The following is a 23,845-nucleotide window of genomic DNA, read 5'->3' on the forward strand; positions in this document are numbered from 1 at the left end:
TGCCTAAAATGTGCTGACCCATCTGCCAGACGCCTAGCTCCTTCCCAGCCTTCTTATCTTGCTCCTTAACCCCTCTACTTAAAATAGGTGGCCCTGGCACAGACCCCCACACTGACCTGGACTCACCAGGTGGCCCATTCTTGAAAAATATTGCTACTTGTGTTTATGTGTTCAATAAATGTTAGCTGAGAATATTATCATCCTCCCGTGTCTCCTGATCAGAATGTAAGTTTCTCTTAGTCTCTGGCATAGTCAGCACTCAGAACAGGGCTTGGCTTCTAGAAGGTTCTCTGTCGATATTATTAATTTAAGGGAGTGCCCAGGAGGCTCTACTGGCTCACTTGAAGGCACCTACTGACTCTCTCTCTGGTGCTCATTTGTGCCTCTAGAAGAGACATTTCTTAAGCCTCCCGGCAGCCTTTCCGTCCTCTACAGGAATCATTTCCAGGGTGTGCTAGAAGAGCTTCTCACCTCTCCATGCTCTTCTGGGCTTTGCAAAGCCCTATGATTCCTTCACCGGCTGCTGTTAGGTGTTGGGCACCTTGCTCAGCGATTTACATACTCTGCCCACTCGATCCACCTCACTGATGAGTGACAGGCATCACTGTCATTTCACAGATGGAGGATGCCATAGGGAAGTTATGATCATCTCCTAAACTCTGTCCCTCCCTCCCTCCTGTCTTCCTTTCCCTTTTCTCCCTCCCTTCTTTCCTTTGTTTTTGATGATATAAGGCAGACGGAGACACAGCCCCAGCCCTCGTGGAGCTTAGAGGCAGAAGTGGATTGGCATGCAGGAATCACTGGAGGCTCAGGTAGAAAGTCCACTTCCCATTCTTACAAAGTCAGCTTCATGGAACCCTGCTCCAGAATCTCTACCAAGTGAGCCTCTCTGGAACACCCGTCTCCACAGGGCTGCAAACTTCTGTGCACCCACCAGCCACTGCCTGCTCAGCCTCTTCTCTCTGCCATCTTCTCCCTCACACTGGGTCCCGCCCGCCATGCAGGCACAGGTTCTGGAACGCACCACGCCTCCCTCTGACACAGCCTTGCTCTCCCACTCATTCTTTTCTCAAGCTCTTGCCCTCTTCTCTCCCTGGAGTTCCTCATCGTGGCTAACACCCAGCCCACGTCTCCTCTCCTTTCAATCAGGTGGATTTGATGCCTCACATCTTCCACTGACCCAGTCAGCACCAAGCACGGGCCAAGCCTCCGTGATGCCCGCCTTTCTTCAGGGGAAGCTCTACATGTTGTGTGGGCAGGGACGCCTCTACAGGGCTCACCTCTGTTCCCAGCACCCGCTACTGACCCCAACCCATGATGGGCATCTACTGTTGAATGAATGTTTCCATATTTGTCTTCCCTAAATGGAAGTCCCCGAGATAGGAAATGTGACTCGGTTCCAGCACCTCACAAATACCATAGTTGCTATTGTGATTAAAATTGTTAGACATGTCACCCACCTGGCTCCGGGTGTGGTATCTCAGTTATTAGGAGGGCAGCCATGTTACATGAGGAATGCTGAGTGTCTGAAACTTTTCTACGTAGGCACTTTGTAGGTCTGCTCTGATTTTATCCTTATAACAATCTGTGAGGTTGGCCTTTGTGCAGCTGCTTGTCAAGTTGGGGTTTAGAGAAATGATGAGACCTGCTCCAGAGCCCTCAGGAAGGAGACCCAGCCCCAAGGCCAGGCCACAGCAGAGCCCACTGACCCCTCGAGATTTCTAGGTGTCAGAACACTCCACCTCCTGCGATGGCAGGACAGGCGGGCCCACCACTCACAGACGCCTCCCATTTTTCACCCTCTTACATTTCTGGGATGACAAGGTCCTGATTGGCTCTTGACTTCTAAGCCAGAGCAAAGATGATCCAATCGGGAGCCATCTCCATGGTTACGGCACACAGGAGAATCTGGAGGCAGCAGCAAGGGGGAAGTGGAACTCCAGCAAACATGGGGGGCAGGGAGTCACAAACAATTAAACATGACAAAATCCTCTGGTGAACAAAAATAGAATTATTTGACTGTGAAATCGAGTAATGTAGCATTGAAAATAACAACCTGAAACATCATTTTTTTTTTCCATCAATGAAAAAATATCAGATAAACCCAGGCACGTTTAAATACCAGCCACCACCGGGCCCACCAAGAGGGCCAATGTGCTGGAGGCCTGAGTGGAAGAAGTCACCTACGTTGAAGATCTGGGCTTCAGGGGTCTTCCAACTTCTGCCCATCCATCTCTCCTGAGAAGGACAGGAGTGTGCGCACCTCACACCCCGGTGTACCCTTTACAGAATTTGACCAAGAGATCCCAGAAGGATGCTAGGAGGACTTTCGGCCTCAGTTCTGGCCTGAGGAAAATCATCCACTTGTCTGCTCTTGATCTCTAGTTGGGACACTCCCTGGCAGTTTTTTCTTGTACGTCACTTCATCTCTTTAAGGGCTGGTTTCTTTACCTGCAGGCTAGGTGTCAGCCCAGTTCTTTTTAAAATAAATTTTAGGTATAAGATTAGTTGAGATAATATACACAAGGGACCTAGATCATTGTGGCTCATTCTTTGGTCCCACTGGAGGCCAGGACTGGGCTCTGGTGTTTCAGACATGAGCCAGTCATTGGCTGAGGGTCATCCAGGGGCGATCACCTGCAGGCCTCAAAGGCACTCTGCACCTGCAGCAACAGCTCCAGTAGGTCGGGGCAGGGAAATTGAAACAGTTACAGGTTCCTGTTTTAGAAGGAAAAGCAGGCAGAAGATAGGAATGGGCACAAGGTCAGAGTATCAAGAATCTGGGCATCTCTGTAGTGTCTGCTACAGTTGGATTTCTGACTTCCACTTTCACACACATAAAAAAATCCTGTTTCCTCCAAGTTAAATTTGTGAATAAAAGACTCCAGTTACTCCTCAGAGGTGATGTTAAAATATATCAAATTCTTTGATCAAAAAGAAAAAGAAGTACTGAAGGAAGAGGTCTATCTCACCCATTGTTACAGATAACATAATCAAAATGGTGACTCAAAATGGTGCAATAAAAGATCATCCTCTATGAATGCCAATGAAAACAAGGATGGCAGTGACAAGACGCCTTGCCATGCACCTTCTAAGCATGTCTGTCACCACTTGTGGTCAACATCATTGCACTAGCACCACCATTGCCAGCACCGCCAGCATCATCAGAACTGAAATTAGGATAGACCGTTCTAGGGTGGAGATTCCCAAGCGTGGCTCAGTTGCCAGTGAACTTGTGGGATTTTTCAAGGAAGCTGAGCATAGAGCAGGGCAGTCAGAGCGGAGGGTGCTGGGTGAAGCTCTCTCCAGTTTTAGATAAATCTGTACTCAGAGCCTCCTTATTTATTCAAATGAAACAGCGCAATCCATCCCACATCTTGATTTAAGCCTTTAGCAAATGAAAAGGAGTTGTTTTTTTCTCGAGGCAGGCAATCAAGGGAATGGGAAGTTCATCTAGCACTTGCCTGGGGTACCAGACCCACTGCCAATGCTCTCAGAGGCCGTCTCTCCTAATCCTGACCACCCACCTTGGGTGGGAGAAAGGAGACCTGCAAGGCCATTTACTGCCACTCAACTTGTGTGGCTCTTTTATCAATCTGAATGTAGATTTTTTTTTTTTAAACAGGCATTTGCTGGGAGATTAGCATTTTTAACTGTGTTTTAGGGAAGGGGAAACCGGAGGGCAAGGAGAAGAACTGACTTGACCAGGCTCAGTTGGTAGGAAGTGGTTCTGCCGGGACTTGAAGCCAGGTGAGTCTGAGCCCAAAGTCTGCCCTGACCTCTGAGAGTCCTGGCGAAGATCCAGGCCGCAGATACATTTGCTACCGCTGACTACATCCCAGGTGCGAAAGGGGGACCATCTCCTTTAATCCTCACAATGGCCCCATGAAGAATGGCCGTCAGCCCCGCTTGCCTAACAAGCAAACTGAGGTTTGGTAGGAACAAATAGCCACCTGAGGTACGGATTTAAAGTCACCACCGTCTGTTGGTCACAAACAGTCATTCATTCTGAAGATGAAGCCTCGCCCACACTCATCCCAGGGGAACAAGAAGCCAAGCCGACCACACGTCACCATGAGGGACACGGGGTACTGGCTACTTCCAGATCTGGCCGTCCCCTCTCCTCCTGCTTGATCCCTGGCCTTGCACTGCCATTCCCAGGCCACGGCAGCAGTTGTAGGTCACCCCTGAGTCCCCATATTCAAAAGTACCTCAGGTTCCCAGCTGTGGGGCTCCGCCCTCCTTCCTTGACTCCCATCTCCTCGACTAGACACAAAACTAACTGTAAGCAACTCAAGTTCTGGTCTGTACCTGCGCGAAGTCCCTTCCCATCCCGCCTAGAAAACTCCCCACGCCTGCAACCCCAAATCACAACAGAAAGTTGTTTTTGGTAAAAAGACACTCAAAGCCCGCTCCATCCCCTTCATGTGATCTCCCGGTTCAAATCCCACCCTCCACCCCAAAAGATCTCAACACTCCAGCCCCTGGAGGCCAAGCCAGCCCCCGGAGGCCTAGCCAGCCCGGCTGAACCTGTATGGACTTTGCCTTCTGCGGCCCAAAGCAGGACGGGAAGGTTAAGACCAAAGCTCTGGGGAGGAGTCTGATCCAGCTTCAACCTGAACCAGCTGGGGGACCTTGGACAAGTCCCTGAGCTCTGAAAACTCCAGTTTTCTTAGTGGCAGAAAGGAAGACTGATAAAAACAGCCGTTTCCAAATGTCGTTGAGGAGTGAGAAAGGCTGTACTACGGGAAAGCGCTTAGCAGGGCGCAGCGCACAGAACCGGGTCCTTGAACGCCCACGTGGGTCGGTGTTGCAGGGCCGTGCATTCCTCACGTGGTTTATTAAGTGTTTGTGAGCATCTGACCTTGACCACAGCAGGCATCTTGCCTCTCTGGGCCAGCTGTAGATGGTGATTCAGTGGCAGAGAGGGAGAGGGTGTGACTGACCAAGTCCCTGGGAGGTGAAACCCTGCAGAGTCAGCGGAGGCTGGACCACTTTGCCCTCTTGCTGTTGACGGTGACCTTCTTGGGGCTTTTCATTATTTCTAAGCTTTAGTTCCTTTCATGTAAGATGGATGGATGTCACTCATCTTGTGAGGGTGGGTAGTGCTTTTAAGGAGCCACGCACAGGGTGAAATCTTAGAGGTGAAATATTAGGAGAAACAGAGTAACTGAGGCCTCCGTCCACCATCCTCTCTCTCTGTCCTGTGCTTAGCCCTCTTCTCACTCTCCCCAGGGCCTTGGCACAGGCATCTTCCTCCTGTGCCTGAATCATACTTCCTGTTCCACCTGCTGTCCCTCCCATCTCCTGTCCTGGCCTCCCGGTCCTTCATCATCAGGCCAAAGGTCCTACTGGAGACTTTCAGAGCCACACGCACCCTGGTTGGTGGCACTTCCCACTGCCATGTTTCGATATTTAGCTGTGGTGATTATTGCATTATCATCTGCCTCCCCTACTCAAGTGGAGTACTACACAACCAAGAAGCAGCTCTGTTGGTGATGGTGCTGCACCCCCAGAGCCTGACTCAGGGTCTGCAACAGGCAGATGCCCAGTAATATTCATTAAATTCAAAGAAAATAAAATTGATAATTATAGCCCTGTTATTCTTAATACTAGCAATGATTTTTTTTTTGGTGTATGTAGGGGGTGGTACCAGGTATTGAACTCAGGGGCACTATAGCACTGAGCCACATCCCCAGCCCTATTTTGTATTTTATTTAGAGACAGGGTCTCACTGGGTTACTTAGAGCCTCACCATTGCTGAGGCTGGTTTTGAATTCACGATCCTCCTGCCTCAGCCTCCCAAGCTGTTGGGATTACAGGCGTGTGCCACTGCATCTAACTAGCAATGATGGGAGGCTAGCAATCATGGGAGAAGGACAGTTGTCACTGATCTTTCAGAAAATCCAAGGTGAATGGCTTCTTATCCTAGGTGACATTGCCTGAGGTTAGTGAGACCAGCTCTGTCGCCCTGGACTGCAGGGGCTCGGCCTGCTGTACATGAGGAAGCACAGGGAACCGGCTCATGGGAACTTGAGTCTGCAGTTATTATGCTTAATCAGAGAGAACGGGAAACAGTTTTGGGGGTGGGATCAAGCATACAATGGAACTCTTTTAGCTTCCAGAATCTTCCTTTGCTCTTGCTCTCCTTCCATTTCTGGTGTCTCTCTGGTGTCTCTTCTCCTGACTTCCTTCTCCTCTTCTTTCATGTCTTGGGATAGATGCACCTGCTCTGGAAGCCGCCTTGACTCCCTGAGTCCCCCCCATCCCTGCCCCTCCCTGCTCTCGCTCAGTGCAGCAAAGAGAATTGGCGGGACCCTAACCCACTGTGGGCAGTCAGTGGGACCATCACCAAACGTCTTCCTGAGCCTGATCTAAGTGGAGGTCCCAGGTCCCCAAGGGCCAGGAGCTCACTCACGGTTACAGCCCATAGCCCTGAAGACGTGTGAGAGGACGGCAGAAAGCCAGGCAGGGGGACAGTCCTCCCGATGGCTCTCTGTGTCTCTGGGACCCGAGGCCTTTCTGGACTTTGTGGCTGTGTGGGAGGTGAGCATAGGAGGCATGCAACCACTCACTTGTGGGTCTGTAAGACCTCCCTCTCCCTCTCAAAAACGCCAGCAGGAAGTGACCAAAAACCATGGGTGGGCCAGAGCTGAGCCTCCCTCGGGAGCAGCCCCAGAGGCACCGATTCTCGAGAATCATCAAGCACAAGAAAGGGCTGTGCTTCCAGAGGAGCATTGGCACCGATGGCACAGCAGGGAAGGAAGAGCAGCTTCCCGGGGCCTGGCTGCTCCCTGTGGGGCTGTGTATCTGCTGCAACCCAGACCTCCTGCCTCCTTGCCTGAACCCTGCCCCATGGCCAGCTTGTCCTGCGCTCCAGGTGCCTGCTCAACTCACTGCCACGGAGACCCCTCCTGCACCTCCGGTATGGTGAGGCAACATGCTCCTTCTCTTGGCATCTGGGCCAACTTCCCAATTGTGCGCAGTTAAGGTTCTCCTTTTCTTCAGACATGTGAAGTCTGTTAACTGTGTGGCCCAGGGTAACTCACTCACCCTCTCTGGGCCTTATTTCTCCCCATCTTCCCCAGCTCAGCCCATAGTCCCTAAACTCCTTGGATACCTTCTTCAGCTCTCATTCTCAGTGCTTTGCCCTTGCTCGCCCAGTGGAGACCTCTGGTCACCTGACACACCCCACCCAGCTGACTATTGCCTGGCACATCTTCCGATCCACTGGGCCGGCTCTCGCCTTCAGGGTCTTGGTGTTGCTCTTGCTTCTTCTTGGGGAACCCAACTCGCAGGTACTGCTTGGTCAGTCTGGCACAAAGACTAGCGTCCTCGTCCATGTTTAGCTGCTATAACAGAACACCCACACTGGCTAAATTCTGAAGAATCCAAGTGCGTTCGGCTCATGGTTCTAGAGGCTGGAAAGTGCTAAGTGGAGGGACCCTGGTAGTGTACCACGTGGCACACCAGGGAGGGGACAGTCCACCAAACTCATGCTTCTCATCAGAAACCCATCCCTGCGAAGACTGACCCACCTCTGTGATAACTGAATCAGTTCCGTGACGTCGCATTGATCCCAGTCACCTCTCCAAGCCCCGTCTCTAAGTCCTGCCCCAGGGCTGTGCAATTTCAACCTGAGTTTTGTAGGGAACATTTAAACCGCAGGCAGGACCTGAGACCCCTGGAAACCAGCAAGTCCGTTTCCATCCCTTCAGTGTGATACTGTATATTTGCTTGACTCCCCAGGGCTCCTGGGGTGTACCTGTCCTGATGCCGGCCACATCCCCATTGCCTGAACAGCACGCATACACAGGAAGTGCTCAGCCCACAGTGTGTGGGTGAATGTGGGGTAGCCTCTGTATGAAAATTGGCAAGCTGTGGAGAATCACTGGAGAGCTTCCTTTACTGAACAGGATCTTATGCCATGGTCCTGTGGTCACCAGCAAGAACATGGGGTCACGTGTAGGAGTGTATGTGGGTAAAGTTGGTGCCACCTCAGAAGCAGGGGGATGTACCTGCTTGCTCTTTCTGGGCTCCAAGCTTTTGGGCCAGGGTTTTAGGTATGAAGGAACACTCTACACGTGGTAAATAGCTACAACTGGGGCATTGCTACATGTATTAAAAAAGCGATTTAGGGGCTGGGGATGTGGCTCAAGCAGTAGCGCTCTCACCTGGCATGCATGCGGCCTGGGTTCGATCCTCAGCACCACATACAAACAAAGATATTGTGCCCACTGAAAACTAAAAATTAAATATTAAACTAACTCTCTCTCTCTCTCTCTCTCTCCCCTTAAAAAAAAAAAAAGCGATTTGTTAAGACTTTATGTGTGTGCTTGGAAACACAACAAAGCCAGGGTCTGCAGTGGTTGTGCGAGGAGCCTGGAGCTCAGACCTGTGGTATGGCCTGAGATGCAGCTAGGCCACCTGCTGCTGTGGGTCTTGGGCACCTGAAGCACCTTCTCTGAATCTCAGTTTTCTCACTTCTAAAATGGGAATGATATCTACCTTGCAGATTTGTTGGGAGGATTCAGAGAAAACTTTAGACCCAAATGCACTGGGAAACACTGGCAGTGACTGAAGATCATCAGGATTAACACACATAGCCCCACCAGCTGAGTGACTTGGGGTGTGCCCGTCCTGATGGTGGCCACATCCCCATTGCCGGAACAGCATGCACACCCAGGAAGTGCTCAGCAAGGGAGGGAAGTATCCACAAAAGGAGAAAGATGTCCACCTTCCGAGGAGGAACCAGGGCATGTCGGGACAGCAGCATGGCCACAGTTTCTCCGGAACGTTCCTGGTCTTTGTCCTATATCCCCCAAATTATCCCTTCCCTGTTTCTGGGCAAACCTATGTGACTGGTCATCTACCTACCAAGAGAGCTCAGCTGCTCTCCTACTCTATGTAGAAGCTACCTGATTGAATCACAAGAGGGAAGTGTCACTTCCTCTAGAGACGGGGATGGGGCACTGAACATAAGAATCAAGGTCCTAGCACCAGTTGGGGGGTTACCTGAAGGAAGAGGGTGACAAAGGACACCAGGAAACAGGGCTGGTTTCAGTGTTTGGCTTGCCATCTGATTCAGGGGGGCTGCAAGTTGGTAGCTTAGAGTTAAATCTGGTCTCAGACCTACTTTGGTTAGCTTGAAGACGGTCCAAAAGAGCAACAACTAAACCAAAACCAAAACCAACCCCAAACATACCCGTAAAACCCTCTCCATCTAAATACTGGGAGCTTTCCCATAGAGATTGGGATTTCCCAGGTCTCTGGGTAACTGTGGAGCTACCCAGGGGCTCCCTGCTCTAATGTGTCACAGCCCCCTGCCCTGCCTGCTGGAGTCCCCATTACTTCTCAGCCCTGGGAATGCTAGTATTTGTGACCCCTAATATTTCGGCACCAGCACCCATTGCTGCTGCTGATAAATCTACAGGCTTGATCCCGAACTCCAATCTTAAAGTGCATTTGTTTGTGTATGACTGTGAGGTGCGGGAGGCTGAACGATGATTTCCCGTATCAAACCAAAGTTGCTAATGATCCCCTGGGAGAGCCAGCTCCTGGTCATCAGGTGCAACAACTAGAAGCATCTGAGCTGGGAAATAGCTGTTTTTGTTTGGTTTCCCAGTTAAAAGGTATAGAATCAGCACAATGGAAACGCTCTGTGCCTATGTACAGCACGTGCCTCCTGCAAACAGACAAAGAAATACAAGAAGAGTCCAGGAAAAATAAGAACTAACCCAAACCCCACTTTCCACAAGACACAGATGTCCTGGGCTTTGGGAGGCAAAGGTTCCCAACAGCCTCGCAGAGTGCTCAAAACCCCAAACGTGACAGGCTCCGGGGCTGCTGGCCTCCCTCTGCCCTGCCAGATGAGCCTCATGCAACACTGACACTGGATTTAATAGGAGAACATGACACACGCTGGTTTTCAACCAACTCCCGATCTTCCGGAGGAGAAGCAGCTGCACCCAATCCTCTTCTATTTTGGTCCCCTTAACACATCCTCTTATCTCCGTGGCCTACATATCATTTAACAAACTGCCCTGCGATTCTTGCAGGGCGTGGCGTCCTGACTGATTTAAAATCCCCGCATTGCTAAAACTGCATTGTTCTTCATCAAGTTGAGTCATTTTTATGTGAAGTGTCAAGCTCCCTAACAAATAACTCCTGCCAGACAAATCAAGTTCCTCGTCGGAGAGCCGCAGCTAAATAGTTTATAGCTTTAATCTGCTCACCGAGGTGTGCAGTCTATGACAGTAATTATAAATGCAAGGAGAAATTATAGCTGAATGCTTTAACTGCATTAGGAGCCGTTTGATGAACACTCATGAGCGCTCGCTCATTTCCAACAATAGAGGGCAAGTTAGTGTCAATGCATTAGAGAGATTTCAGTTCTGCATGGCTTTTTCTCCCATTTACCACGGAATGTCACTTGTCTCCTATAAAGTAGAAAAAAAAAAGCATCGTGGAAAGCTTTAAACTTGATAGTTAAAAAAAAAAAAGACAAAGAGAGAAATGCAGGGGAAAACTGTTTATCATTATGACTCCTATTTTTTCTGTTCTGTTTGGCGGAAGGTTCGGTTTCAAATTAGCTCACTGAAGGTAACTGCTTGTTTACTTACTAGGGGCCTTGGAAAAATTCCTCCCCAAGCCATTTTCCGAGAAGCCTTTTTTTTTTTTTAAGAGAAAGACTTCTTGAAACCAAGGGCAAGTTCCAAATCAGCGTGGGGGAGTGGCCGCGCCGCCCGGTATCCCTCCGCTAGACCCCGTCCTCCAGCGGCACCTACCTAAGCTAATGACACAATTTAGCTCTTTATTTTCTCCTCCTCACTTTCGCCCAAAGACGTTTTTAATTTAGCTGAAGAATTACACAAATGTATTTTAAAGACATAAATCCATATAAAAAATATGAGCTAATTAAAACATTGCACTCCCTGTCGCTCATGGATTTTCAATTTAGCGAAAGAAAAAAAAAGAATTGCATCTGGTTAAATGAAAAGATGATCCTGATGGCAGACGGGAGTAAATGAAAAATAATGTTACTCCATATTAAAGCACCAAATTATACACGTCAGGCGCGAGCATTCGGAAGTCCAAAGGAGGGGAAAGCGCGGTGGGAACGAGCCGTGTGGACGTGAGCAGAGAGTGGGGCCAGATGCTCAGAGACCAGGCAAACATCAGGGAAGACCCTGCGTTTCTTTCTTGCTGCTTGGAGAAATGCTGCCAGCCTCGCTGACTGGACCCTCTCTTCCTGTTTCACATTTTGTTTCCCCAAAATGAATTTCTAAGAGCCAGGATGCCCTATATATTTTCAGGGAGATTTGGGTCGCGTCTTGGTTAGACATTACCGTGGTGAATGCATAATGACCTGACCCAACAAGGGAATCAAAATAAAAAGAACAGGGGTTCCCAGCTTCACCCTGCGGGCCAGCCCCAGAGTCCTGGGTTGCAGTACAGTCAGCGCCACAGAACTGAATTTTGGACTCCATATGCCACGGTGGTTCCACGAGACTGTATCGCCTAATGACGTCATTGCCGTCTTAGCCTGTTCACTGTGCGATGTTCACACGTGATGAAATCGCATAAAGATGCATTTCTCGGAACGTCTCTGTCATTAAGTGAGGCATGGCTGCCTCAGACTCACATCTGGAGCCTCCGCTCGGTCCAGATTCTCCAACTCTTGTCCACCTTCTCCAGCCTTATTCTCTGAGGGCTGGGGGTTCATCTGGCCTGGGTAGCACCTGGAACCCTCAGAGGAGGAGGAGCCCAAGAGGCAGGAGAAAGTTGATGAGCATTGGCTAGGCCATGGGCTCCAATCCTACCTCTGTGCTTACTGGGTCAAAGTTCTTGCACAAATTGTGAAACTCTTTGAGCTTCAGGTTACCTCTCTGCAAAACTAGGGTGCTATGCATAGCCATGCCTGGCTTCCAGCAAGAGGCCAATGCATGGTACTTTTGCTATTATGTTCTCTTAGTCAGACAGCAGCTTGAAGCATTTAAGGGGGCACCTCCTTAGGTGTTAATTGGTTCAGCCTGAGAAGGCTTCAAATTCTGCACACTTCAGATAAGGCTTTGGAACATAGTAAGGGCTGTGGAGACCCCATCTAGATTTTTTTTTTTTTAATGTGTGAAACTACTATGTAACAGATTCTTTGGAAAATAAGTACATGCATCTATTAGATTCTCCCAGCCTTCCTAGGACAGGGGTGTTATGCCCACATCTTACAGATGCTGAACTGGGCAAGGCTTGAATTGGATGAGTTGAAGTCAGGTTGGGTGGCCTTCCTAGTCAGCATGCTTCCCAAAGGTTGCTCTGAAACCACCACTTTCATGCCGGCTTCCCTGGGATGGGGCAGAGGTCCCTCCTGTGTGCCCTCTCAGCTCCTGTCCTTGAGCTGTGTGTCTGCCAGGATGAGGTGATCTCTCACCCTGGTAGTTAGTTTACTTTGTGGAAGATAGCCTTCTAGATCAGAATGAGTGAGGCTCAGATACTGTGGGACTTTGAGAAATGTGTGCAGAATCTATCTGCTCCCCTTTCTTTCCCCATATGTGTTTGAATCAACCTCTACTCTATAGGGTTGCTTGTGAGAATCATGTGAAATGATGTTTTGGAAATGTTTGCCGCAAACCCTGATGCAGTTTGCTATTAGGATGGCAAGATGGCTGGTTTACTATTATGTTTTTATTGCTAAATAGAATCTGGTGCATAGTAAAGTATGATGGCTACTTGTTGAGGGATGAAGGGAGGGAGGGGAGGAAGGAAGGAAGGAAAGAAGGAAGGAAGTGGGAGGGAGAAAGGAAAGGAAAAAAGGAAGGAAGGAGGGAGGGAGGGATGGAGGGAGTGAAGAGTGCTTATTTAATGAATATAGACACGGTTGATCTCTCTTACAGATGTTAATTAGTCCAGCCTGTTCGGCTCTTGCTAGGCTGCCATAATCTAAGCGTTTGTAAGGGTTGCCAGATTTAGCAAATAAAAATACAGGATGCTCAGTTAAAATTGAGTCTCAGATAAACAATAAATGATTTTTTTATGTTTTATTGGTGCATTATAATTATACATAATAGTGGAATTAGTTGTTACATATTTGTACACGCACACAATATAACAATATAATTTGGTCAATTTCATTCCTCAGTACCTCCCCTTCTAATGAATGCTTTTTGAAATACAAGTATGGACCATGCATTATTTGAGACTTCCTTATACTAAAAATACATTTGTCATTTATCTGGAATGAAGATTTAACTGGATGTCCCTCCTGTATTTTATCTGGCAACCTTATGTGCTTTTGGCCCTGAACATGTATTTCCATCAAGCTGTCTGTAATAGAGGTGGCAGCTTATTGGACTAGAATACATTTCTGCCAACCATTTCCAGGTTAGGTGTGCTGTTAAACTTGTACGCTGTACTACATGGTAATGACTATAATTTCAAATCCTTATGCATTTTAGACTCAACGATTTACTCTCTGTTTAATTTCTATTCTTTGAGAGCATGTGGCTTTTAAAGATGTATACAAATACATATTGAAGTAGTTGTAGATTACTTATGTCCTCAAATAGGGATGCACATTTAATATTTTCTAATGAATTTTTAATGAACATTTGAATTTAATATTTGGCAGAACATTCTGCAGGATTTAAGATATGTCCAAGAAAGGAAAGAAAAATTCAGGTCAAAATTTATATCTTTCAGAAAACAAAGATATGTTAATGCTCCCAAATTTCCCCAAACGTCTCTACATGCTTCTAAAACATCACGTCACTGTCAACCATTTGTACTCTCACTCAAACCGACTGAGATTAGAGATCCAGATAGCAGGGCTATCATTTCGAGACCATTTAAAAACATAATATGCATAATTCTAAGCTGTGGGCAAGGTGTGGCATAGAGGTCATTCTAAAAGAGGACCCTGAGGGTCGAGGCATTCTTCCCCAGGTGAGCAAAGCACAGAGACCCCACAGCTCAGGAATGGTTCAGGCAGAGTGGGATGTTTTTCCTATTGACACAAACACACCCAGTACCAGCGCTGTCTTTCTACACACATGACACCACAAACAGACTCGCACCGCTTTAAATGAGTCCCAAAGAGTCCAACCTGTTCCTCTGCAATCCTCTTGGATTCACATCACAATGGTGGTTACTTAAGGATGGAGCTTTGGATGGGAATGATTATACTTTAACATGGTGCTTTATTCTGTACGATTGCCGAGAGGGTGAAAGTAGCTATCTTATCTACGTATTTAACAGATTTGCAAGTACCTTTTGTGAGTGTTTTCCCAAATTATTGGTTTACTCTTACTTCTCTAGAGCAGATACTGTACTTTTCAGATTTTGACTGAGGATGGATGAGAGCCTTCTTTTTCTCCTTATTTACATACCGCAGTTTAAAAAATGATTACAAACCTAACAGGTGGAAAATTGGTCTTTATTATAGCACAAAATAAACATCACCTATTTGTCCTCTTGGTTTGGACCCACCGCAATTGGCTTTGAAATATCTTTCTTTTCTCTAGGTATTCTGTGTATGTCCACCTTTTTTTTTTTTTTAAAGGACCAGAAAAGCATAATAGCAAGTTACATAAAATGTAAAATGTTATATAGCAAATAAATAGGATGTTGCAGAGCCCTGGGCCCACCTGTGGATTCAATAGATGCATTTAGGTTTTCATTCAATAGGATGAGCTGAAAAAATCATGCTGGAAACCAAAATGTGAATCTGCCAATAACATTTAATTATTATGATAAAAACATGCAAACAAAAAAAATGGTCTTCATATAAGCCCCAATCAGAAGCTCAGATCTTCTCACTGAGGGAAGAGTCCTGCATCAGATATGTTAGCCTTTCATGTCATCTGGGCCATCCTCATGCTAGGAAAATCTTCCTACCTGCGTGGGGTGAGGCCAGAGCCATGCCATACAAATATGCCTCTCTTCCTGGAAATGATATAGTGTCCAAACCCTTGGAGCTTGATCTGAAAATCTCCTGTTTCCAAACAAATGCTCTGACAGCAGGGGGTGGCCAGAACTCACATGTTATTATTACCTTTCCATACCTTATTGTGAATTAATTAAGAGCAAATTTGTAATCTAGCATGACCTAAACTGGACTGGTAGACATAGAAGTTTGAGTTCCTGTTGAGTCCTTAGGTTGGATGTGGCCCCAGTGGAGGACTGTCTGATTATGTGTGAGGGTCCTTAGCATGTGGGGGTGTCGTGCTGAAGGGGATAGAAAAGGAAGTAGAGGTAATGCAAAAAAGGAGATGGCAGCAATTTGCTATGACCCAGCCTTGCTTATGCTTAACGCTTGAAAATGGCTGGTGCGACTCATCAGCCAAGGCATTTGACCTTTGTCTCTGTCCTCTCTTCTGAGGTGACATAAGTAGTTTGGGTATCCAGTGACTACTCAAGGCATGAACTTGTATGATACTTGATGCAAATTACCTTAAGCTGTAGGACCCTGTGCGCATTGACCGGAAGTGGGCAGAGAGCCAATTATTTCTTTATGTAAAATAAAATCTCAAGGGCATACATTCCATCTTTCTCTGTTAAAGGTGGACTCTGATGCTAGTTTACCCTCAAGAAAACCAAGAGATGAGAGAGGAAAATAGGCCTCCTCTCAATTCTCTGCAGAGAAGAGTATTTTTCTACCATCTCCTTAAGGGCACATGCTCTTTCATAGGAAAATTAATGTAGGAAATAGACAAGGGAAGGAGGTGAAAGGTAGCAATTGCTAAAAGCAAGCTGCAAAAAGCATTATTACAAGTAACAATAATAAAGACAACTTTAAGCTATTCATGAGCTGATTAAGAAATCTCTGTGTAGTGACTGCCCCTAGCAGTCCCCCATCCTGATTGCTCATCTTTTGACCATTTGTCAGTCATTAGCATTGCTATGGAAAGGTGGGGTGGGGGGCCTAGAATGAACCCGTGAAAAGTTAGCACTTATTCATTACAAGGAGGGAGAGCCTCGGTGGCCTGGGGAGATTGGGCCTTGGGGATCATATATCATGAAGGCCTAGAAGCAACATAGGCGGAGGTGGCCTCTCTAAGTCCTTTTTATCCTATCCCCCCACTCTAAACTGGAGGACTTGAGAGAAGGGTTAGGACTTATTTATCATGTTCTGGTCCTTCATAAAAATAATTCTACTGCAGCGAGCTACTGTCCTGCTTGGCCTCAGGAGACACGGGCTGCCTCTAAGCAGACCCATCTCCCTGTAATCAGCTCCTCTCAAGGCTGAGGTTGCCACGGCCTGGGAGCAAACCCATACCTGGAGAGCTATTCTTCATCCACGTCTGTTACAAACTGTGAATGGTGTTCGGGTGACTTGCTGTGCGTTTTGCTTAGGTGGAGTTTTACTGCATGTTTGCTCACAAATGTCCGACAGCACAACTTACACTTGAATTTAGAGTCTGAATCCTCTTCGCCAGCTATTGTTTCCGGAGACCTCTGAGCCGACGACACCCGAGAGAGCTCCTGTTCCACCTTGCTTTGCTGGTCCGCGGCCATGCGGGTCATGTCCTTCATTTGGAAGCCCAGGTGAGACTCCAAGTGACTGATGTAGGTGGAAGGGGTTCTGAACTGGGAGGCACAGTCACTGCAATAGAAGATGGGGTGTCCTTTGTCCATGTTTTTCAGAAACTTCGTCCCGCCCGTTTTCCTAAGCTGGTACTTGACGTTTGCCAGCCAGTGGCTGATGGTGGTCATGGAGAGTCCCGTAAACTTCGAGATCTGCATGCGCTCTTGCGGGCCCAGGTCAGACAGCAGGTATTTGCCCTCTGATGTTTGGAAGAGGCTCGAGGCGAACTGTGCCTGCAAAATCAGGAGGTGCTGGGGGTTCCAGTTGGACTGCCGACCTTTTCTTTTATGCAGAGTTGAGACTTCGTTGGACACGTCCTCAAAGCGCCTGACATCCATTTCCAGCTTCACAGGAGGGACCCTTGAGGAGGTGGCAGGCTTGGGGGTGGTGGCTTTGGGGAGGACTTTGACCATGTCGGCGATGTCAGACAGAGCGTGCTTCTGTGGTGGGGACGTACAGGATTGTGCTTGCGAGGACTCGGCCTTCTTGCTTTTGGACTTGGTCAGGTCAATGGGTTGGTCATTGTTCTCAAACAGGTAGCGCCTGGACACACTGGCCGGTCTGGAGGAGGCAGGGCTCAAAACCGGCTTGTCCACAACGCTGAGATTTGACTTGTGGAACAGAGAAATTGTGCTTGAGCTTGGGCTGGAGCAAGAAGGTGAGCGCAAGGGCTCGGTGGCCTTGCCCAGGTGATTGTTCAAGACGGACTGCAGTGCGCTGAGTGGGTTGATGCACGGCAGGGCCGGCGTGTGGTTGGCGAGGGCGCATCCATTGCTAAGAGAAGACACGGGCTCCACGGGCGGCGGCTTCTCTTTCTCACAGCTCTCCTTCATCAGCTTGTCCTCCTCCTTCAGGGGACACGGCTCCGCCTTTCTGGAGTCCGAAGGCGGTTCACTTTTGGGGAAGGGCTCCTTCTCACTGTGGCTGAAGGACGATGCCTCTTCCTGGGGACTTTCCTTCCCACTCTCCTTCACGACTTCGTCTTTGTCTTCCGACTCCTTTTTGACTTGAGTGTAGGGGGCCAGGTTTGGGGGCACAGACACCAGTGGCATGACTTTCCATTTTGGAGCGATGGGCCTCAGCTTGTTGGCGAGATTAGGTCGGATCTGCAGTACCTGGGATCCCACGGGCAAAGGCGGCTTGGCACCCTCTGGCAGTTGGTAGGCCGCGTGGATGCTGGGGTACGCGCTCCAGCTGGGGGCGCCATTCTGGGCTTTGTGGATCGCTGTGGTTACAGTGTTTTCCAGAGACTTCAGGATGTCCCCTCCGCCCTTGGCGCCGTCTTCCAAATCCTCCTCCCTCAGGTACTGGTACTTCATGGTGGGGTCTAAAGGCTTTTGGAGAGGGTCTTCATATTCCTCACTTTTCACGACCTTTTCACCCTTGTTGGCTTCCTCTGGCTTGTCTTTTTTGCTCTCTTTCTTTAACTCGGTGGTCGAGGCTGTACAGTCGGATGCTGAGTTGCTCGATGGCTTGGGAGTCAGAGAGTCACTGTTTGGGGTCTCTGACAAGGACTGCATTTTCTCCACTGCGAGTGGGTCCAACACCAGCTGCTTCCCTTTCTTGGAGGCAGAGCTGGTGACCTTGAGGAAGTGGCCTGTGACCATCATGTGGGTGGTGAGCTGCTGCAAGGTGTCGTGGGAGCTCCCACACTCCATGCACTTGAGGATCTGGGACTTGCAGGCCTCGAACTGCCAGGTGTAGCTGGCGCCATTTTGGTAGCCATAGCGGTTGTTGGAGGACAGCTGCAAACTGGCGGCGGTCTTCTGAGAAGGAAACGAATCTGCAAACGATCCGGTGGTGGAATCGGGGGAACAAGGCCGATTGACATCGAACACACGCTTCTTGGCCGGAGTGACCATTTTTGATGAAATGGTTGGCACTGGCTCCTTCAAAGGCACTTTTTGGTAATGTTTTGTCTTTATCATATGGACACTCAAATCTTGGAGGGAATCGAAGGAGTCACCACAGAACATGCATTTCAGAACCTTTTGAGCATCCTCCTTATCCATATCCTGAAAAGCCCGTTTCCGGGGCTTTGAATAGCTCGTGGGTCTAAGCTTGTCCTTTTTGCGGTTGTCATCTTGATAGTGGCCGGTCTCATTCATGTGCACAGTCAACTCAACCAGGGTGTCGTAGGCAGCACTGCACTGCCGGCAGCGGAACCTGCTGGCCCCAGTGAACACAGTCCCGCACATCTTGCTGCTCTGCCGGTACAGCTGCACGGAGCTGAACAGGCTGGGCTTCGAGACCGACCTGGAAGGCAAGTTTTGCTGCAGGCTTTTGGACAGAGCGTCTTGGTGCCAATCAAAATCACTCTTGTTGCTGCCATTGCGGGTGTCACAACTGCGCCTCTCGCTATTGGAGAGCTTGAAACCCAGGCCCAGGCCGGACCAGTAGGAGTCCGACAGGATGTTGGCATACACGGCGGTCATTTTATCCATGCAATTGTGTGCCTCGCTTGGAAGCTTGGGGTGAACGTTCGCTTTCTTTTCCGGGGCATCTCGGCCGCACACGCTCTTGATGTCTGACACCTGGTCGCTGGCATCACTCAGCAGAGACTCGTTCTCTGCGTCCTGATTGGACAAATGACTTCCAGGAGAGTTCTGGCAGCTGAAGTAGCCTTTCTGCTCTGGGCCCGTTTCTAGCTCCTCGTCTGTCCCCGTGTCATTGCTTCCCTGAAGCTGAGCTACTGAACCGCTGTCCTCCTCCTCCTCCTCTTCCTCTTTAATCTCCTCCTCTTCCTTTAGCTGTTCCTCCTGGGCGTAGCCTGCAAGAGAAGGAGAAGAGATGAGATGACACATTCCATTCCCACGTCCCCATTTAGGTGGAGCGCTTCCCATGCTGAACTGGGCAGCAATTTCATTCACTGTTTATGAACTGCTAGAGATGGAAACAGGAAAAGCCAAATGGTGTCTTTCATGCCATGGACTGCCTTTAAAAAGAGTGTCAAGACTTATCATTCTCTACAAGTGCCTAGAATCCCAAGTTAATAATTCTGTGTTTAAGGAATATCATTATAATATTCCTATAATGGGACAGTTTCATTAATGTGCATGACTTTCAGGAAATCTGGATTGAAATGCAAATCCTATTAAAGTCATAACCGAGAAGGATGTTGGCTTGTAAGAAAACTAAGACTTGACCTTGGTGTTTCAGTGGTAAAGTTACCAAAACACAGATATATTGGCAAACACTCATCTGAATGTACCATTTTTAAGTGCTCAGAACTAATTTGAATGCTCAGCCAATATATTTTTGATAGCCAGTGCCCTTTTGTTGTAACATTTTTATTTGCAGAGAGGTTCACGACAGGAAGGGAGATTATGGAGTATGCAAATAAAATCTTCCATTGATAGCTGAAAAATTATGTAAGCTCAGCAAATATAATGATTTTTAAATAATGGCAAATAGTGCTAGAATGGGAGGTTTGGGGACTATCCTATTATTCTCAAACAGTCTTATGAAGACCTTTCCAGGCAAGGCTAAAATGCTATCTCGATCTTATTCCTGTAATTTCAAATGCACCGTGATTTGTGGGTACCCGTCATGAGATGCCAATTATACAGTTGATTTGTAGATGCAGAATGCTATTGGGGATGCATGCTTTCCCTTCTCGGAAAGGATTTAGGGCCAGTAATTGCAGAGGGAAAATGAAGACATGGGGGTGGTGCAAAGGGAATTAATGGCAAATATCCATCAATGGAGATGGAGAACATGACTATTTATGCCCATGGGTTCATTTTCTTCACCTGGCTTTTCAGAGCCACGTGGATAAAATGCAACCAAAGATATACCCAAGAAAAGGAGATTCAGCCTTGGATTTGCAAGGCTTGCATGATCTTAATGCAATATCTTCCATATGAGTTTCTATCTCTCTCTTGGTGGCAGGTGGCTACTCGGAAAAACACCCTAGAAGCAGGTGCTGTTATTTACATCCACCAAGGATCAAGCTTAGAAGAGAGATAGTCCTGCATTGAAGGTCTGTCCTGGGAAATGGCAGACAGAGTTCAAAGAGAAGCGGGTTTGTGAAGACTAAGGCAGCTGGAGTCAGGAACTCCAAAGGCTGATGGCAATGACGAAGAGGAAGATGTTATATATATATTTATTCATTTAAAAGCACAATGGTTTTGAGATGTTAATAACTATGTTTTTAAAAAATCACAATAAGCTACCAGAATATGTAGAACTTAGAAGACATTATTAGTCACCCAGAACCATAAAAAAAAGGTCAGCTATGGTAATAGTTGTGAGCAGTAAATTCACCATGAACAGACAAGCTCAGCTGGAACCAGGGGCCACCTCCACCAGCCAGCCAAGCCTTCAACATCCCCAGAAGGGCAACCCTTGAGGGGAGCAGGTCATCTATGAAGACCTTAGCCCACAGCCACTAACTTCTTGACAAGAGGCGTGGAAGAAAAGAAAGTCAAACTTATGTTTAAATGAGATTTTGACTGTTAGTTTTGACAAAAAAAAATTTATCAACATCTTTATCAAGTGCACACTGAAATAGTATAAAATCATTTACTAAACAGCAAGGAATATTTTCTCTGTATAGTAAATATTCCTAAAGAATTGAATATGTATAACCTTAGCCATATACAGTCAGTTCAAAAGAGGAAGTAACTTGGAAATGTATGTTTTAAAGATCTCATGATGATTCCGGGACCTTCAGGAGCCCCACCAATAAGGTCTCCTTTACTCTGCCCTCCATCCCTGTGCCCTTGTATTTTTTGCTTTCTGCTGAAGATGAAGAATTTTAACTGAGCAATTACTGTCTCCTGGGAACCAAGCTAATCACTGCAAGTACATTCTTTCATTTCACCTAATAGCTACACGAAGCAAGTACTATTATTATTTTCATTCCGCAGATGGGGAAAACGGAAACTTAAGGAATTCGCACAAAGTCACACAGCCAAGGTTGCAGGGTCTGGACATGAACCCAAATCTGTTGCATGAGAGAATCTACAGTCTTGCCCAGGAGGCATGGTCTCTTTGTATCACCAACCTAATGAAAATAATAAAAAAGATCACCACCTCAGGAGGGAGAACTGTGGGAATGCTGGATACAGGAGCCCATGATTTAAAAAAAAAATTTTTTTTAATTGTCAATGGGCCTTTATTTTTACTTATTTATATGTAATGCTAAGAATCGAACCCAGTGCCTCACACATGCTAGGCAAGTGCTGTACCACTGAGCTGCTGCAATCCCAGCCCAGGAGCCCATGATTTTAAGGTTGTGATATCATAACACAAGACGTGAGCATTCACTGCACCTGTTAAGGAGTTGTGTTCATTATTTTATTGCTATCGATGTGGCGTTGCTTCTTCAGCAAGCCCACAAGTGGATTTTTTCATTATATTGGTATTGCTGGTCTCTAGTTGCATAAATTGATTTAAAGAAACAACACGCACTAGGTCTAGTCAAACAACCATTAATAAGTGGCCTCTACTTGCAAGGAAATTGCAGTGTAAAGCCCGCAAACGACTGAGTCAGGCCATCTTTGTTGTTCTCTCCACATCTCTCTCCTCTGGAATAATCTGCATGTTTACAAAAATAGTTACACCATTAGGTTCCAGGAGAGCATCTATGTTACAAAATTAATAATGAGGAGTCACTAACCCAAGTAAGATGCTTCAAAAATCAGACAAATTTCATCAATCAAAATAGGGTCACTTTTGAAAAAGCAAAGGGTGGTCTTACTCCTGACAGACACTGAGTAGAAGGCACTAGGCAGCGCGGTTCCAGGCTGAGATATATGATCCCTTGCTTAGGGGCAGTGCGAGCACAGCAACAGACATGTGCACACACATACACACAGTGTGTCCACAACAACGCACATGTATACACATGTGCAGTGTGATTACAGCACATATGTACATGCACAGAGCAAGTGAAGAGTCTGGAGAGGGAAGGAGGGCTTTCTGTCATCACAGTTGGTTAAGGGTGTTTCTGGGTTTTATTCATCTAGTATTTTCTGTGCCTTACTCTGTGCCTGATGCTTATTAGGAAGCTGAGAATTAAATCAGGTGTCGTGTTGTGTGTGTTGATGAGACATTGGCGTGCACGCGTGCGCGCACACACACACACACACAAAAACACACACTCTCACACTAAATCTGCTCAGCCAATATAGTCATTTTCAAACAGGGAGAAAAGAAGTGCGCTCTCTCTCTCTCTCTCTCTCTCTCTCTCTCTGCTGACATTTGGAAGCTGCGCCTTCCGGACCAGCTCAACCTCACAATCTACTTTGTCCTTCTAAATGGATTCCCCAGAAGAAAAGTCGCAGACAGCACACGCCTCCCCCACAATACAGATAAAATTTTCTGCTTAATTAGGCATTGACATGTTTACTATAACCTTTACAGAAGAGTAACTCGTGCTGAGAGACCCTTTTTGTCTGTTTTTCTCTGCAGAACAGACTAAATCTCGTGCACCCGATAAGGTAACGCGTTGAAAAGCCTCATAAAAAAAGTGCCAAAGCACCTGTCAAAGTGAGTGCATTTTAACAATGGCTGAGGGTTCCAAGGAGTTTCTAAAAACACATTTTAATATTGTACATTTAAAACTGTTCACTTGACTTAAGTGATTTTGTTTGCCACCGGCAGTTGAGGCGAGAGAGGGAAGGCAGCCAGCATACGGGGAATCCGGTGGATAATGAGTGTCTGTCTCTCTCTCTATCGATGATTTGTTTAATAGGATTGCATCATGTGCGACTCTTGGTATAACTGGATGAGTGGCAGGTTTATTCTTATTTAACAAAAGAAAAAACGATCACAATTATGCCAAGGTACAGGAAGAACCTTTTTGCTGAGTTGGGTTGAAGGTCAAACTTCACGGTGACAAACATCCTCCATTCCAACCCAACCTCCATCCTTTACCACGCTGACTCTGGCCACGTGCATTCCCTTCCCGGGACAGCTCGTTCATGAGCAACCTGTCAGTTCCGTCTCAGTGACAGGCTCATGAGACCATTTCTCTTCTACTGCATGGCCACTGCTCAATGGGGCTGCCCTCCTGTCCGCTGGGGTGACACAACAGTCTTCCACACTTTGTCATCAGAACCTTCTATGCAGAATGGGTCAGGCCACGAGTTTCCTCCGATGCAACTCTGGCGGTGTCCTTCTGTTGCACTTGCAATGAAGTTCAGATCCTCTGCATGGACCACAGGAGCCCGGGGTTTGGTCGCCTGTTCCTGCTGCCCTCCTGCACACCCGCACCCTACTCTCCGTGTCTAAGACACAATAGTCTCTTTCTTTCCCCTC

The 23,845-nt window shown here is 47.5% G+C and overlaps 1 protein-coding gene across 3 annotated transcripts in view; it reads right to left on the reverse strand.

Annotated features, from left to right (window-relative positions):
• Tshz2 (teashirt zinc finger homeobox 2) overlaps positions 1-23,845 on the reverse strand; it is a 424,675-nt gene that overhangs the window by 166,059 nt on the left and 234,771 nt on the right. Inside the window, exon 2 of one of the 3 annotated variants that reach the window (XM_078051897.1) lies at positions 16,398-19,349. In XM_078051897.1, the coding sequence (XP_077908023.1) occupies positions 16,398-19,349 (2,952 nt within the window). Of the gene's footprint in view, positions 1-14,409; positions 19,350-23,845 lie in introns of those variants that run through there. The other 2 variants (XM_078051896.1, XM_013358661.4) reach the window with 2 other exon arrangements.

The sequence above is a fragment of the Ictidomys tridecemlineatus genome, chromosome 5, assembly GCF_052094955.1.
Source record: "Ictidomys tridecemlineatus isolate mIctTri1 chromosome 5, mIctTri1.hap1, whole genome shotgun sequence".
Classification (NCBI taxonomy): Eukaryota; Metazoa; Chordata; class Mammalia; order Rodentia; family Sciuridae; genus Ictidomys; species Ictidomys tridecemlineatus.